The sequence below is a fragment of the Erythrolamprus reginae genome, chromosome 12 (genome assembly GCF_031021105.1).
Source record: "Erythrolamprus reginae isolate rEryReg1 chromosome 12, rEryReg1.hap1, whole genome shotgun sequence".
NCBI classification, from domain to species: Eukaryota; Metazoa; Chordata; class Lepidosauria; order Squamata; family Dipsadidae; genus Erythrolamprus; species Erythrolamprus reginae.
Genome location: NC_091961.1, coordinates 23,677,548 through 23,695,436, shown reverse-complemented (window position 1 = coordinate 23,695,436; position 17,889 = coordinate 23,677,548). Strand labels below are relative to the sequence as shown.

The 17,889-nt window shown below is 39.6% G+C and overlaps 1 protein-coding gene across 2 annotated transcripts in view; it reads left to right on the top strand.

The window, feature by feature from the left end:
- Positions 1-7,733, top strand: part of ETS1 (ETS proto-oncogene 1, transcription factor) — a 185,681-nt gene extending 177,948 nt beyond the window's left edge. For both annotated transcript variants that reach the window (XM_070765928.1, XM_070765929.1), the window contains 2 exons: positions 2,005-2,123; positions 6,939-7,733. In XM_070765928.1, the coding sequence (XP_070622029.1) occupies positions 2,005-2,123; positions 6,939-7,154 (335 nt within the window). In that variant the 3' untranslated portion in view covers positions 7,155-7,733. The remainder of the gene's footprint in view (positions 1-2,004; positions 2,124-6,938) is intronic.
- The last annotated feature ends 10,156 nt before the right edge of the window (positions 7,734-17,889 follow it).

The window sequence follows — 17,889 nt, the reverse complement described above, 5'->3', positions numbered from 1 at the left end:
GCTAACAGCAACAATAAAGCAGTGTACAATAGTAGTCTGATGTTAGAAACAATTAAAAACCCATTAATATAAAAAACCAAACATACATACATACATACCATGCATAGAATTGTAAAGGCCTAGGGGGAAAGAGGATCTCAATTCCCCCATGCCTGACGGCAGAGGTGGGTTTTAAGCAGCTTATGAAAGGCAAGGAGGGTGGGGGCAATTCTAATCTTTGGGGGGAGTTGGTTCCAGAGGGCCGGGGCCGCCACAGAGAAGGCTCTTCCCCTGGGTCCCGCCAAGCGACATTCTTTAGTTGACGGGACCCGGAGAAGATCCACTCTGTGGGACCTAACTGGTCGCTGGGATTCGTGCAGCAGAAGGCGGTCCCTGAGATGTAATCAAATACTGGGCACATATTATCATATGTGGTGGCACTGCCCAAAAGTAAAAAAAAAATGGACAAAACTGCACATGTGGTTAGAAAAAAATGTTAAGGCAGCATATTACTATTTTCATTCGCATAATACCAGAGAAATATGATAAAAGGGAATGTATATTTAATATGACCTGTTTTGTATTTGCACACTACTGGAAAAATGATGAAACACTTACAGAAGAAGATATAATAATAAAAAAAAAACATTAGACTGTGCACAAATTGATAGATTAACACTAAAGATTAAAAAAGAAGAGTATTTTTGAACTTGGGTCTTGTTCTATCAATGGTTGGATAAGAGAGGTAGAAATTAGGAACTAAAAAGCATTACTATGTAAGCAAATGGATTCGGACAGAACGCTGTTTGCTAAGCACATTGTATGTAAAGAGAAAATGTATACATTAAACTAAATTTAAAAAAAGAAAGAATAGGTTTTGCTATTGATGTTTATTTGATTGATCGATTCAATTTGTATAGCCACTCCACCCCAAACCCATGATGGCGAACAATCCTATATAAAAACAATTAAAACAGGACACAAAAATAAATACAAACAGCAGTCAAGATTACAAGTATTGTAATCGGTCAGTTTCATCATATCTAGAAAGCCGGGATTTTCACACATTTGGGTTCCCAGGTCTGGTCACATAGACAGGCCTTTAAGACCTTGTGAAAGGCCATCAAGGTTTGGGTCATCCCAATCTTAGGAGAGACGATGTTTCAGAGGCAAGAGTTATGGCAAGAAAGGGCATCTCCTGATCCCTGCCTACTGACATTCCTTAGTTGATGGGTACCAGTTGCTCACCTGGCTGGGCCAGTTTGGACAGGTAAAAATGACTGAAAGAAGATGGTCCCTCAGATAACCTTGCCCAAAGCTATGAAAGTACCTTGCAAGGTGGACCTAGAGCCAGGGTGGCACAGTGGTTAGAGTGCAGCACTGCAGGCTCCTTCAGCTAAGTGCTAGCTGTAGTTCAGCAGTTCAAATCTCACCACCGGCTCAAGGTTGACTCAGCCTTCCATCCTTCCAAGGTGGGTAAAATGAAGATCCAGATTGTTTGGGGCAAGAGACTGATTCTGTAAATTGCTTAGAGAGGGCTGTAAAAGCACTATGAAGTAGTATATAAGTCTAAATGCTATTGCTATTGTTTAAAGAAAAGCAGGTCTCCAAGGAGCTTTAGAGAACCTCTTTACTTGGATATCTGATAACACAAGGGACCCTTTGGGAGATAAGCATAGCCCATCCAGTCTTTCAGGCTTCTCATAAAGATATAACTTTACCAAGGCCTGCCTTGTCTGAATAATTTTTTTTTCCATTTTCTGACTTCCAATTTAGAGTATATGCTTGAATATTAACTCTTTCTAATTTATTGCAGTGTTATTCCTGGATTTTAATAATAACTTTTTGCCTTCACTTCACCAGTTTGATTTCAGGGAAGGATGCTAAATAAATAAACAGTGAAACAGCTCTAACCTTGAATGTGGTTTCCTCATTTCTAATTTGTTCCTGGGGACAACATTTCATTTATGGGTTTCACTTCTAGGATACTTATTTGTTTTTCTCCCTGTTTCTCTGTCGTCTTAGGTAGTGGACCGATTCAGTTATGGCAATTCTTGCTGGAACTTCTGACAGACAAGTCCTGCCAGTCATTCATTAGCTGGACAGGTGATGGCTGGGAATTTAAACTTTCTGATCCTGATGAGGTAAGTATAAATTTAATCTGGACTGTACATATGAAGTCAAATTCTTATTTTTTTAAAAAAATGAAATTTGAATACATTTTAACAACATAAAAACAGTGCAAATGTTCTCAATGAATCCAAGACTATGTAAATTTATTATCTTGAAATGTATATAAATAGAGATATGAAGTAGGTGTTTCCTTTCCTTTAAAATCATCTAATTAACAAAAGTTTTTTTCTTATTATGGAGACGACTATTTTGAGTGGAGCGATTGGAGCTCCTTTTTTGTTATGTGTTTTGTTTTGCATTTTTATGTATGTATGTCTTGTTTTGTCTTTGAAAATAATAAAAAAACCCAGTGCAAATATTTAAAAGGAAACAAAATAAGGCAGAGTAGATGGGATAGGATAAGATAGGATAGGATAGCATAGCATTGTATAGCATTGCATAGGTCCCGTCGACTAAATAATGCTGTCTGGTGGGCCCCAGGGGAAGAGCCTTCTCTGTGGCGGCCCCGGCCCTCTGGAATCAACTCCCCCCAGAGATTAGAACTGCCCCCACCCTCCTTGTCTTTCGTAAACTACTCAAGACCCACCTATACCGCCAGGCATGGGGGATTTGAGACACCTTTCCCCCAGGCTCTTTATATTTTATGTTTGGTATGCATGTGTTGCCTGGTTTTAATATGATAGGGTTTTATATATTTCTTTTAATATTAGATTTGTTTCACTATAATACTGTTTTTATCATTGTTGTGAGCCGCCCCGAGACTTTGGAGAAGGGCGGCATACAAATCTAATAAATAAAATCAATAAATAAAATAGCATAGCATAGCACGGCATAGTATTGGCAAATCTTTTTTTGGTTTGTGTGTCTAAAGATTGTGGGTGTGCTAGCATGTGTGCATGTGCCCAACCTCTTCCCTCCCCCACACTCATGCACACACACATGTGCTGCCCCCCACATATGTACACAGGCCTTTCTGAAGCCTGGTAGGTAAAAAATGCCCAAACGGCAAACTGGAAGTTAGGGAAAATGCACTTGCTGTTTGCTGTTGTGCTGTTTTTTGCACTCCGGAGGGTTCAGGGAAGCTTCCCGAAGCTCCGGAGTGCAAAAAACAGCTCAACAGGCAAAATGGAAGTTCAGACAATGCACTTTTTTTGGCCTCCAGGGCTTCAGGGAAGCTTCCCTGAAGCATCCAGAAGATGAAATGGCCTTTTCCAAGGCTGAAAATCGGCTGGCGTGCTGGAGCTAAAACATGGCAAAGTCTCATGTGCCCTCCAATATGGCTCCATGTGCCACCTGTGGCATGTGTGCCATAGATTCGCCATCAGGGGCATAGGGGACAAGAAAGGGAAGGGAAGGGAAGGAAGAAGCAAATGGGAAAGGAAAGAATGGAAGGGAAGGGAAGGAAAGGAAAGGAAGGAGGGGAGGGGAGGGAAGGGGAAGGGGCTGGAGAGGACAGGACAGGGATGGGACAGGACAGGATGGAGGGAGAGAGAAAAGAAATAAATTATAAAGCAATCTTTTTGACAATACAGTGGTACCTCGAGATACGAGTTTAATTCGTTCCGGACCTGCGCTCTTAAGTCGAGCAGCTCTTATCTCGAACGACTTTTCCCCATAGGAATTAATGTAAATAATTTTAATTGGTTCCAGCCCTCAAAAAACTCACAAAGTTAGTCTAAATTATGCTAAAAGACATTGCAAGAATAAATGTAACTTTACTTATTAATAAGATGATAAGCTGAGAGCTTTCCTTCCCTTCATCTTTTTACCCAAAACAATCAACATGGCAAACTTTTATTTTTATTCATTAAACTGTAGTTATTTATTCAACTTCACTGCCACCCAATCCTGTAGAGGGAGGAAAGAAGGGAGGAAGGAAAAGGAAAGCAAGAAATGGAGGGAGGAAAGGAAGGAAGGAAAGAAAGGAAGGAAGAAAGAAAGGAAGAAAGAAAGGGTGAAGGGACAGGAACAGAGGAAGGAAGCAAGGAAACTTATGAAAGGGGAGAGTAACTTCACTGCCACCCAATCCTGTAGAGGGAGGAAAGAAGGGAGGAAGGAAAAGGAAAGCAAGAAATAGAGGAAGGGAAGGTAAAAGAGAGAAAGAAAAAGAGCAAGAAAGAAAGCAAGCAAGAGAGAAAGAAAGAAAATGAAAGAGAAATAAAAATAGAGAGGGAGAATGAAAGAAATGGAAGGAGGGAAGGAAGGAGAGAAAGAAAGGGAAAGAAAGAAAGCAAGAGAAAGAAAGAAAGAAAGAAAGAGAAAGAAAGAAAGAAAGAGAAAGAAAAAAGAATGAAAGAGCAAGAGAGCAAGAGAGAAAAAGAAAGAGAGAAAGAAAGAAAGAAAGAAAGAAAGAAAGAAAGGCAACTTCAAAGAAAGGCTCACTGAGCATCTCTCACTCTCTCTCTCTTTCTATCCCTCTCTCTTTCTCTCCCCCCTCTCCCCCCCCTTTCCCTCTCTCTTTCTCTCTCTCCCTCTCTCTTTCTCTCCCCCCTCTCCCCCCTTTCCCTCTCCCCCCCCAGGCCGGCAGCGATGTTTTAAAACAGCCGCGCCGTTTGCGAGCTAACTCCTGAGGTGCGGAAGTTCGCCTTTGGCGTTTGGGCCACTCGGAATGTGAAATTCAAAACAGCGTTCGGATCCCCCCACCCCCAGCAGAAGCCAAGGACCCCCAGAGTGGGGCGGCAGGGGAGGCGACCGCCTCTCCACTCACCAAGTGCCGGGATACGAGCCGAGAAGAGCCGGGCTGGCTTACTTTCCTTCCTTCCCGCGCTGATGCAGAGCCACTCGAACAAAGCGTCACGCCCCCCTGACGCTTTTGGCGGCAAAAGAGCCCAGCGTCGCTTCGGAAGCCGCCGAAAGCATCAGAGGGGCGCGACGCTTTGTTCGAGTGGCTCTGCATCAGCGCGGGAAGGAAGGAAAGTAAGCCAGCCCGGCTCTTCTCGGCTCGTATCGCGGAGAGGGGCGGCATACAAATCCAAGTAATAAATAAAATAAAATAAAAAAATGTCTCTCCTCTCCCAGCTCTTATCTCGAGTAGCTCTTAAGTCGAGCAGCTCTTATGTCGGGGTTCCACTGTAGTTATAAATTATGATTTGAGAGGGAGGGTAAAATATAAACGTATTATATTTTACCCTCCCTCTCAAATCATACAGTGGTACCTCGGTATTCGGCATTAATTGGTTCCGAGAGATATGATGGGTAATAAAAAGGAAGAATCTCAAACAAACCATGTAACTCACCATATGACTCTTTGTTTCAGCCAGGAAACACTTCCCGTCTTTCCTTTTTCCTACGTCACTGGCCTTCCCAGCATAGCCAATTTCCTATCCACCCTCTGCAGCTGTCCCCCTGCTTTTGTAGCTACCTTCCCAGCCTGGCTGTTTCCCACACCTTTCCCCCTCTTCCTATAGCAATGTGTTGAGTACTAAACAAAGGCCAAGTACTGGGACATTTTCACGTCCAAATATATCGAGTATCAAATTTGAGAGATTTTAAGCAATCAATTACTGAGATACTACTGTAATTTCTTTCTCCCACAAACTACCATTTCTAATAATAAAACCCATCAATCATAAATTTATTTTTGTCCCCCCCCCCTTTTCAGCAAAAATCCCATAAAAGGTTTCCAACCCTTCATAAATGTAACCGTTAAACTTTCTCTATGCAAACAAGTTAATTTTGCCACCTCTGCTGGTTCCAACATCACCAATCATTCCTCCCTTATGGGTATATCAGAATCTTTCCATTATTATGCCTATAATAGTCTGATCACAGGGATCATATATAAAAATAATCATCTGTGGCTCTTTTCTAGTTATCTATCCATTAATCCCAATAAGCAAATTTCTGCTTTGAGCTACATCTTAGTCTTTAAATTTTATTGTATCCATGTATGTATTTGAACCCAAAACGTTCTGCCTTTTCTACAAGTCCACCAGGCATGTTAAAATGGCACTTTGTGTTGCCCATGTTTTCAACGTAAACTTGAAATACCCTTACAAATTATGGTTAATTTTCCTGGCGTCATTCTTAATTTTATTAAGGAATTTTTGTAGGAGATTATCAGGTTGAGCCCAAGAAAGGGGTAAAATGCACCATCAGTCATGGATCTTCTCTTGCCGACAAGAAATTTATCTCCAATCTACCTTGAATTCCTTTTTATTCTTATTTATGTATGTATGTATGTATGTATGTATGTATGTATGTATGTATGTATGTATTTATTTATTATTTAGATTTGTATGCCGCCCCTCTCCGCAGACTCGGGGCGGCTCACAGCAAGATACAGCAAATCATGACAAATCCAAATAAATTTAAAATATTTTAAAAGATTTAAAAAGAACCTCATTTATTAACAAACACACACAAAAACATACCATGCATAAATTGTACATGCCCGGGGGAGGTGTTTCAGTTCCCCCATGCCTGACGGTAAAGGTGGGTTTTAAGGAGTTTACGGAAGGCAGGGAGAGTAGAGGCAGTTCTAATCTCTGGGGGGAGTTGGTTCCAGAGAGTTGGGGCCGCCACAGAGAAGACTCTTCCCCTGGGGCCCGCCAACCGACATTGTTTAGTTGATGGGACCCGGAGAAGGCCCACTCTGTGGGACCTAATCGGTCGCTGGGATTCGTGCGGCAGAAGGCGGTCTCGGAGATATTCTGGTCCAGTGCCATGAAGGGCTTTAATTTCTGATCATTTCCATTGACCGCTAGTAGATTCCTATAGAGATTTAAACATGCAATTTTTAATACTTATTTGAATTGCTGAGTCTCCTGATTTCCATAGCGCTTGACAATGTCACGAACTAAATTTTATGGCTTCCCCTTCTCCAGGTGGCAAGGAGATGGGGCAAGAGGAAAAACAAGCCAAAAATGAACTATGAGAAGCTGAGCCGCGGATTGCGTTACTACTACGACAAGAACATCATCCACAAGACCGCAGGGAAACGCTATGTGTACCGTTTCGTGTGCGATCTTCAAAGTTTGTTGGGTTACACTCCAGAAGAGCTCCATGCCATGTTGGATGTGAAGCCAGATGCTGACGAGTGAATGGATCCTTTTTTACCAAAATTGAACAATCTGCAGAATTTTAAGGACTTGTATTTCTTTCTTATCCCCAATCGTTATTTTCCTTAAGAAAAAAGAAAAGAAAGGCGAAAAAAATCATATTTTGTCATTGGCCGTACTTAAGAAGGGGTAGGATTTTAAGCTTTTGAATGAAACTGTGACATAAGTTGGCTGGGAGGAGGAATAATGAAGTTTCCAATTCACATCTCCTTGGAGTTGTTATTTGCAGCTGGGATTTTAGAAGTCAGGAAAAGGACCGCCGTTTTGTTACATCTATTTAATGAATTCATATCACCCCCTTTCTTCCCGGTTTTAAAAAACTGACAATCGTTGGCGTTTGTAAGACAGTGCCGTCTTTAACTGATGCAGAACAGTCTTAAGGGGCAAACCATCAAGTACTGTGATCTCAGATAATTTTTGCATTTCAAAAGACAGGTCTCTCTCTTCTTCAGTTTGTATGGGGAGGGAACCCAAAAAAACCCACCCCACCTCTTTTTTTTTTTAAGAAAACATTTAAAAGAAATTGTATTTTATTAAATTTTGTGCCAGTATTTTTTAAAATGGTCTTAAGCTCTAAAATGGTTTTAGTGTTGCAAACAAAAAAACACCACCACCGCCAAACCACGTGTTTGTTTGTTTTGCCAGCTGCAATTTTTTTTATCGCCATTGAGGAATAATGAGATATGTCTACATAGAACTCCACTAGAAATGAGAAGATGGAATAGACCAGTAGAAAACAATGATGCAAGTATAGGCTAAGAATGGGGAACTCTAGATGAATGGATGTTTGGCTTGAATGCTAGGTTTCCTGCACTTTATTCTCTTGTGTCAATAGATCTATGCCTCCGCTTGTGCATTTTCAATCATTGTCAATTTCGTACGGAGATTTCATTTAGATTTTTGTCTGCATGTTATGAGTACCTGCTCATAACTAGGATACTTTGAAAAGTCTTATTCCACTGACCAGGTAGCATTTTTTCAGACTAAGACATTTTATTCAAATATTTATGCTTTTTTATTGCGTCCATCTAGAAAAATGCTACCCACTCTGTCTGGGTTTTGCCTACCATAAACTAACACAGCTCTCTTTCTACAATTATTCCATTGTTTGAAAAGTAGCATGGTTGATTCTCTTGTCGCGGGGACAATTCAATTGTCCATCTGTTAGAGCTTGTTTCTGCTTCTTTTCACAGGTATGGATGTTTCATTAGTGCCTTGTAACAGGACCAAATCACTGAATCGGGTTTCTGATTGAGCTGAAAAACCCAATTTAGCGTGATTTTCTGAATCAAACTGAATTGGATCAGATTTGTAATTAGAATCAGATTAGAGTCAATCATGTTGTATAATGGCTTGCAATGGAGTATTTTATAAGAAAAGTTTCAGTAATCTCTAGGCATTCAGAAGCTCTTTTTAGAAAATATGGGCATGTCAAAATATACGAGTTGTTGACTTCTGATCAATGTGTCTATACACATAACAGTAAGAATTAAGAGTTGGTATGGAAGAGATTAGGGGATTAGGAAGAGATTAAGAGATTGTGTTTATCCCAGGCATGTTTAAATTCAGTTACTGTGGATTTATCTACCACGTCTGCTGGAGGTTTGTTCCAAGGATCTACTACTCTTTCAGTAAAATAATATTTTCTCATGTTGCTTTTGATCTTTCCCCCAACTGACACAATCTGAAGTTAGTTGGGGGAAAGATCAAAAGCAACATGAGAAAATATTATTTGACTGAAAGAGTAGTAGATCCTTGGAACAAACTTCCAGCAGACGTGGTAGATAAATCCACAGTAACTGAATTTAAACATGCCTGGGATAAACATATATCCATCCTAAGATAAAATACAGAAAATAGTATAAGGGCAGACTAGATGGACCATGAGGTCTTTTTCTGCCGTCAGACTTCTATGTTTCTATGTTTATCTAATTTGGCAACTACTTTTGTTTTCATTGAATGAATATAAAATAAATCAGGTCCACCAAGCATGTTCCCAAGTTACAATATATATGCTCATTTTCATCGTGCTATGTCGTCCAAAAATAATCAGGCTTGGTGTTAGGGGAAGTTTAAGATAGGTTCCAACTCTACAGTTCCATCATTCTGATTTGGATACAAGGAAAGAATGCAAAAGCTGATTGAAATACCCAAGTCCTAAATATCTACTATCTCAAAAAGAAAAACAACCCATATTTTAACATGCATGTTTAAAACATTTGAAAAGATGCTATTCATAGCTGACCTTTTCCTGCTAGCTTTTATTGTTGGTTTGTTTTGAATAGCTTTCAAGAGGAGGGCAGGTTGAAGTTCAATGGATTTATTAGAATATATTTTCCAGTGGAGGATATCATAGGAAATTAAGATGTTCTATGAATTTGTACACACTCAAATCATCTGCTGATTTAAAAATATAACTATTCCTTGACTCATTCATAAAGCAATTGAAAAAGCCTTTTAAAAAACTGAAATCAAGGGAAAGGAACATTATATTTCTAAAGATATGGATCCTAAGTCTTTACTCCCCTCAGTACAGCCATGCCTACATCTGTATATGTGGTTTCTGAGACCAATGGCTGTATCAGCCTCGCAGCTTTTGGGTCACATGAATCATTTGTGTTGTACCCTGGTGACACTTAATGCATGAAATATTCTGCAAAGAATAAACACAGAGAGCTAACGTTTGCAAACCGGAGAACAGTAATACGATCTTCACTCCCCCCTCCCCATTAAAAAACACCCAAAACTGTTATAGAAATGAATCATTTCAGTCATGCAAAATTGAAAGCGGGGCAACTTTTGAGTTGCTTGAAATGTCAGTGGAATTTGACATAGAGCGAGTCTCTGAGACCTTGCTATGTAACCCATAGGGTAAGAGTGCAAAAAACTAGGAAAAAATACAGTTGTTAAGAAAAAACAAACAAATTCACCATATTTTAGGAAGATCCAGTTGTTCCACTAATTGAATTGTCCTGATAGACCAGATTCAATCTGTTTTTCCAAAGGCATTGCTACCTGATACGATAAAAAAGGTAGTCTGTTTTGAGTTTAATTTGAGTCTCAAGTGAACAAATTCACGTTGTTTTCTTGGCGACAATATGAAAGGGGTTTGCTTTTTTCCCCTCCAGGATATGTGTCTTTATGTGTGTGTGTTTTTAGCTTTTCAGAGTAGCCTACAGCTCTGGCTGTTCCAGAAGTTCTCACATTCAAAGTCCTGAATGGGACCGACTCTATTTAGCTTTTTCATAATCAGTGAAGAGCAGTTAGATCCCTGTTAGCTTTTGTAACAGTGAAGCACAATCTGGGTGCCCAGTATCCTAATTTAGTCCCCCCAAACCTCAAACTTAGCCCTTAAAGTACCTCCAAAGTTATGATTAAATTTATTTATTTTTAATATGACAGAAGAGGGTCCAACAAAAGAGCATTGTCTTAAAAGTATTTAAATTATTTTTAATTAGCAATAGCAATAGCATTTAGACTTATATACCGCTTCACAGTGCTTTACAGCCCTCTGCAAGCGGGCTGGAGAATTCTGGGAGTTGAAGTCCACAACTCTTAAAATTGCCAAGTTTGAAGACCTCTGATTCTGGGGAAATACTATTGCTGTGCGCGGTTAGTGGACCTGCCATAGTGGACCAAGACAAGGAGTAGGCAAAGTTGATTCTCCTATGACATGTGGACTTCAACTCCCAGAATTCCTGACAGAGTCAGCATATATTGCCCCCAACAATCTGGGTCCTCATTTTACTGACCTTGGAAGGATGGAAGGCTGAGTCAACCTTGAGCCTACTGAGATTGAATCTGCCAAACTGCTGGTAGCTGGTGATCAGCAGAAGTAGCTTGCAGTAGTGCACTCTAACCACTGCACCACCGAATCTCAGTGGAATTAAAATTCCACACAAAATCAGTTTTAGTTTTTCTACTGATCCCGTCTGTTTCTTGATGCTGGTACTATCGTCTTCTTAGAACAGGCTCCATGCCCACAATTTAACAGAATAACAGAGTTGGAGTTCTACTAATCCATCCTCCTGCCTAGGCAGAAGACCTTATACCATTTCAGATAAATTGTTGTCCAATCTCTTCTTAAAAGCCTCCAATTTTGGAGCCTCCACAACTTCTGGAGGCAAGTTGTTCCACTTGTTCTCACAGTCAGGAAAATTCTCCTTAGCTCCAGGTTACTTCTCTCTTTGACTAGTTTCCATCCATTGTTTCTTGTTCTGCCTTCAGGTGCTTTGGAGAATAGATGGACCCCTGCCCTCTTCTTTGGGGCAGCCCTTTCTAACTTGCCACAAAGAACAAGTGTGTCCTTCAGTCTGAAACAGGTCATGAACTTCTAAGCTCTAGAATGGGGAAGTGAAACTTGTAGTCAAGCTATACGTCCAATTACATCCCAAGCAGCCAAGTTCCTTACCAATGCTGACAGTTGCAATTCAATCCATGTGGAGGGTCACAGATTTTCCATTGCAGGTTAAATACTTACTGGTACAGGTAGTCCTTAACTTGTGACCATTCGTTTAGTGACTGTTTGAAGTTACAATGGCACTGAAAATGTAACTTATGACTAATGCCTGCACTTATGACCATTGCAGCATCCACAAGGTCATAATCACACTTCAAGCACTTGGCTATTGGCATCTATTTACAACAGTTGCAGCATCCCAGTGTCATGGGATCACCATTGGCAATTTCCCCAGCTGGCTTCCAAGAAGCAAAGTCAATGAGGAAAGCTAGATTTGTTTAATGACCAGGTGTTTCACTTAACAATTGGAATGATTTACTTAGAACCATTGCAAAAAGGTCATCAAATTAGATGCAGCTCAATTAACATTGCCTGGCTGGGGTTGATCTCAATTATGGTTAGACGTCGAGGACTACTCGTAGAACTGGGAATAGACTTTGCTGCAGTGAAGATTCATGCAAAGTATCCTTTGAGATACTTTGAAAGCAGCAGCATATTTCATATAGAAGTCAAAATGAAAGCACAGTGAGTAATTATCTCCTTAGAATGCTGCATGGGCGACAGGAAGGGCATCCAGCCAGTAATACTCAGCTCTGACTCCACCCTATTCTGCTTGGCCGGCTGGCCACGCAACGAGGCAGTGTACAAACACACACACAGGAGCTTGCAAAAGGCAAAATTGGCTTAAACCCTGCTGTTCTGTTTAAGAAAAATAACAAATCTTCTGTTCGGGTCACATACGACCCGGACCGAAAACTCTTCATTTGCAGTGTTTATGTTTGGTCTTTTTGAAAGCTTTTTTCACTTGGAAAGTAGTCTGAACATTTCTGCACACAATGATATGAAAATTGAAATGAAAAAAGTAAATCTTATTGGTTTATTTTGCGGATATAATGCACGCCCCCCCTGTTTTTGTGAAATTTTTTTCAATTTATGGATAGTTTTGCTTGCAAAATGCATTCTATTTTACTAAAGTTGCTATGGGATTGGTAGCTTGAACATTTCTGAACATAATGATATGAAAATTGAACTGGAAAAATTGATGCATATTGGTTTATTTTGCACATAAAGTATGCCTCAATTATTTCAATTTATATAAAAATTATGCTGTTAATTTCAAACTTACATACTTTTTTTTAGTAAAATGGATTTGTTTCATAAAATTAGTTCTCTGGCTACAATGTGGTTGATTTTCAAAAGGATATTCCAAATATTTCTAGACAAATATGTATAAACAGTGACAATAATGGCACACAGCAAGGCCGAGGGGGGGGGTGGCCCTTTTGTGGCAAAAATAAACCAATAAGAACCATTTTTTTCAGTTCATTTATATTTTTCTTATATTCAGAAATGTTCAATTTAGTATATCAAACCTCTTGGGGGAAAATTCCTTAGGGATTTGTAGCCTTAAAAAATAGAAATTGACACGAAATTAAAAAAGGATGGGGGGAGGGGCTTTTTGATCAAAATAAAAATATAAGTCTCAATTTTTCCAGTTCAATTTTCATATCATTATGTTCATAAATGTTCAAACTAGTTTTCCAGTTGAAAAAGTTTTCAAAAAGATCAAATTCAAGTACCTAAAAAAATTATTTTTGGTCCGGTCACATACGAACAGAAACAGATTCAAAGTTATGATTTTTTTTTGCCCAGAAAACAATTAGCCACCACCCCAAAAATATTTTTTGATGATCAGCATTGTTAAATTGAGTAAATGAATGCCTAAGATTTTAAAGAATATTTCGGATTTGGAGCATAAAAAAATAAAAAGTGAAAATGGTTGCAAGCAGCCAAGGGGGGGGGGGGAGGCCTTATTTCTGATGTTAAAAAACCAATAAGAATCATTTTTTTCAGTTCCTTTATATTTTTCTTATATTCAGAAATGTTCAAGCTACCAATCTCACACCAACTTTAGTAAAATAGAATGCATTTTGCAAGCAAAACTATCCATAAATTGAAAACAAATTCACAAAAACGGGGTGTGTGTGCATTATATCCGCAAAATAAACCAATAAGATTTACTTTTTTCATTTCAATTTTCATATCATTGTGTGCAGAAATGTTCAGACTACTTTCCAAGTGAAAAAAGCTTTCAAAAAGACCAAACATAAGCACTGCAAATGAAGAGTTTTCGGTCCGGGTCAGGGTGACCCGGGAACATAAGATTTGTAACTTTTTTTGCCCAGCAAAAACTAAGCCCCCCACCCCCCCAAAAAAATTCTCATAGAGAGAACCCCTGAAATGATAAATAGTCATGAAATTTCAAGTTTCAGATATGCAGGGAAAAAATTTTACAGGGACTCAAACTTGGCTTCGGGTCACATACGACCCGAACAGAACAGCAGGGTTTTAAAGCTACAGCCACCGCAAAGGAATGTTAATTACTCACTTGGCTTGAATGTCAGAATTTCAAAGGTGTCCAAAGTAAAAGCTAGACCACAAAGCATCAATGTCTCTATTTCTCTCTCAAATCCGAATGATAATTTCCCACACCGCCTTCTGCAAGCCCTTCCTTTTTTAACCCTGCTGCAGCTTTTTTGATTGCTGACAGCTGTGCCTTAGAATATCCGTCTGCATCTGCACAGTGGCTCCTGGCGTCCCAGCATTCTACGCACCCTGACATTGAGGATGGGGTCATCCATCATCCCCTCCTCATCTGACCCAGATGAGGCTCTGACTGGAGATCCTACGGACTCTGCAAGCCTCTCTGCCTCTCCGGCACCTCTCACATCCCCTTCTCCTTCACTGACTCCTCATTAAGCCAGACAGGTCTTCTTTGATCTGATGGACCCGGCTCCCCTGGGTCAAAATCAGTGGCCAGAGGAGCTGGCCAGGAGCCAACCACAACACACCCCGATTTAAGGGGTTAGGGGGTCATTAAAACACACACACATACACACAATAGAAGTCAAATGAAACACATGTTGCTTCTTTTGGTAAATGCTTTGAGCCCTTGCAAAAAATTCTAGCAGCTGGAAGAGGATTCTGGACATATTTTACTGAGGTGCAGGAACATCTTCTACTGGCCAAAAGGTTCAAAACAACCCAAAATGCCTCCCTACCCCCCCCCCAAAAGGACTAGCTCCAAGCTTAAAGAATTGTGCGGCCTCCATCAGTAGCGGGTTGCGGGTACAGATAAGGATGCTGTATCGGTAGCGATAGTTAAGCTGCGCACATAGCTTTGCTTTTCCTGCATATGTGTGTGGGTGTGGGTGTCCCAGTGAGATTTTGCTTCTGTACATGCGCAGGAAGCAAAGTCTAGTGAGGAAATGCGTGCATGTGAGATTTCGTTGATTTTTTTCTTCTGTGCATGCATTAAAGCAAAAAAAAAAAAACCCCACGCCAAAATCTCATCTTGCTGGGACATGCACAGGAGAAGCGAAACTGCGCATGCATCATGCCAGTAGCGGTGGTACAAGCAACCTATGCCTGACCTCTATGGCAAAAAAGAACCTTGTTTTTAAAAAAAGCACAACTAGCTTGCACAGGCCTGCTTTCTGATATGATTTTATATCAACTAGGTAATCATAAAATGCGGTTGTTTGAAGCATGAATGTACCATAAAGGCTTTTTGTAGTTCCATCAAGGACTGTCACTCATCAACATTCAAGAATGTGTTTTCACTCCATCTCAAAGGCTACCAGTAGAGAGGATGTGAAATGGAGTTAGGAAGATTAGCAGTAATAATCTTGCATGCTTTTCTTGATACCTTTTCACTAGACTTCGATCACTTTTGTAGCAAGGTCTATTGGAGCTGCTTCTTCTATTATGCCTCTAACTGCCTGTTATAGAATTGTCGAAGGAGTTGACGATATTGTTAACTATCAGTAGCTCTAGCCCAGTGATTTTCAACCTTTTTTGAGCCGCGGCACATTTTTTACATTTACGAAACCCTGGGGCACATTGAGAGGGGGGGGGGGGGAGGGTAAAAAAAGTTTGGACAAAAAAATTCTCTCTCTCTCTTCCTCCCATTTGCTCTATTTCTTTCTTTCTCCCTCCCTCTTTCTCTCCCTTCCTTCCTCTTGCTTTCTCTCTCTCTCTCCATCCCTCTTTTTTTCTCTTCCTTCCTCTCTTTTTTGCTCTTTCTCTCTCCCTCCCTCCCTCCCTCTATGTCTTTCTCTCTCTCTCTCCTTCCCTCCCTCTCTTTCTCTTGTTCTCTTTCTCTCTCTCTTGCTTTCTCTCTCTCTCTCTCTTGTTCTCTTTCTCTCTCTCTCTCTCTCTCGCTTTCTTTCTCTCTCTCTTGCTTTCTTTCTCTCTGAGCTTTGCAGCACACCTGACCATGTCTCGCGGCACACTGGTTGAAAAACACTGCTCTAGCCAGATCTGCAAATGCTCAAAACAAAACAAAAAAAATCAAAACCTTTGATAATTCCACCATTCTCAAGTCTTCTGGTATTGATGACCTCAGGTATCCAAAGTCTGTGTAGATAGCTAGCTTGTGAACAGTGGGATAATGTCCATAAACTTAGGACTGAACATTCTTGGTTTGGTTTAGAGGAAGATAAGCTAGGAATTTCTGGGGAAGATATAGAAAGAAGGTTTTGAGCCAGGAGCACTGATAGTGGTTATTCTTAAAACGAAAGAAATGAAACCTGGACCAAGGGTCCAGTTAGATTTGATTCCAGTGGAGTGAAATGAGGATATGGGTGGAAAATGAGAAAGAAGAAGGATTAGCGAATGTGGAAAAGAATGGTATTCCCAAAACCGGACATCTTCTATTTTCTAGTTGTCTTCTGTGGTATTTGGGGGATTTAGTCCTAAACCAAGAGATAAAAGGTAGAGTCTAAAATATTAGTGTATATGTAAGGAAAACAACTTGTATTGAAAGTGAAGTCACTGTAACGTAGAGTTATCATTGTCAACCTCTAAAAAATAGACAATGTGAGACATCTGACTATTTGGGGGTAATTTCATTTTTTTTAAATAGATTTAGAACATCAAATTCATTTGACATGCTATTCAATATGCTGTATCCTTTTAATTATGCAATCTTTTCTATGCTGATAGACCTAGATGTCCTGAAATTTTAAGTTTCAGAATTCCATCCATCGGCTATTTTAGTTGCAGTTCCAGTAATTAATTCTGGATCCAACACCATACACTGACTAAATTGTATTTAAAAGTTTAAAGACTAGAGTCGAATTGTTATGTGTATTTTAAAGTTCTGAATACATCATGCAAAAAACTGGATGATCACAACAAATATCTTAAAGCAATATTAATGGCAGCAAAATATACAATGGTCAAGATTTTTTTAAAAAAAATTCAGTCAGGTATTTATAAGGAAAAATGAAACAAAAGTCATAGTGATACTTCTTAATATTTCTACAATGTAATATTTGCAGGAGTAAACCCTGCCAACTTTAAAGGAAATTTGTCCAGGGAAGTTGTATATAATACTGAAGTTTTAGGACATTGTATCTTTCTCCAAGTTGTGTAGAAATCTGTAGGAGTTTAACACATTTGATCAGGAAGGCTGGTTTAAACCAACTGAATATAAGACTATTTTTATACTGTAGGGTTTATAACTTTTTGGATTAAGCATCAGCAAATACTCGTGACTTTGACATGAAGCTGAGCAACTCTATTCAAGTACGTTTGCGAAAGTCTTTATGGTTTAGAACTGGTTGATTTTTAACCTTCTGGTAGCCCTGCTTTATATTCTATCAAACTCTACACATTCATTAAAGATTAAAAAAAAAAAAAACCTCCAGACTTGTACTTTTAAAATTCAATCATTTGCCTAGTATCTGTGATGGAGAGCTTTAACAGGAAAGTCAGTGGCTGTTAATTAGAACTGAGTCATCATTCCTAAGTAGACGGCACAAAATATTCCACAAAGTTGAGTGTTGCCAGTTAAAAGGTCTCAAGTGGCAGATTTGATCTGAGATCTTCCTATGTGGATTGTCCTTTAGTAGCAGTAAGGATTTAGGTGGTCCTTGGTGTAATTTAGATTCGGGTAAAGATAAAAATCAGCTCCAAGCCCATTTGGATTGTGTAGCTTACACATAACAAGACAGCGTTACCTTGTTTGCAAAACCGGTTTTGCCATTGGCTTCTGGGCTTTATGGTTTGGAGCTATTATATTCTTCCAGCATCTTTTTGAATGGCCTTTCCTCAACTCTTGGTCTATGTTGCTTGGTCTACTTAGTGTTGACTGGAAAAATAATTTTTGCACCTACAACTTTCTGGCGATCTTCCCAGCATTTTGAATCTGATTCAAAAATCTGATTCAATCTGTCCAGTGTTCACAACAGA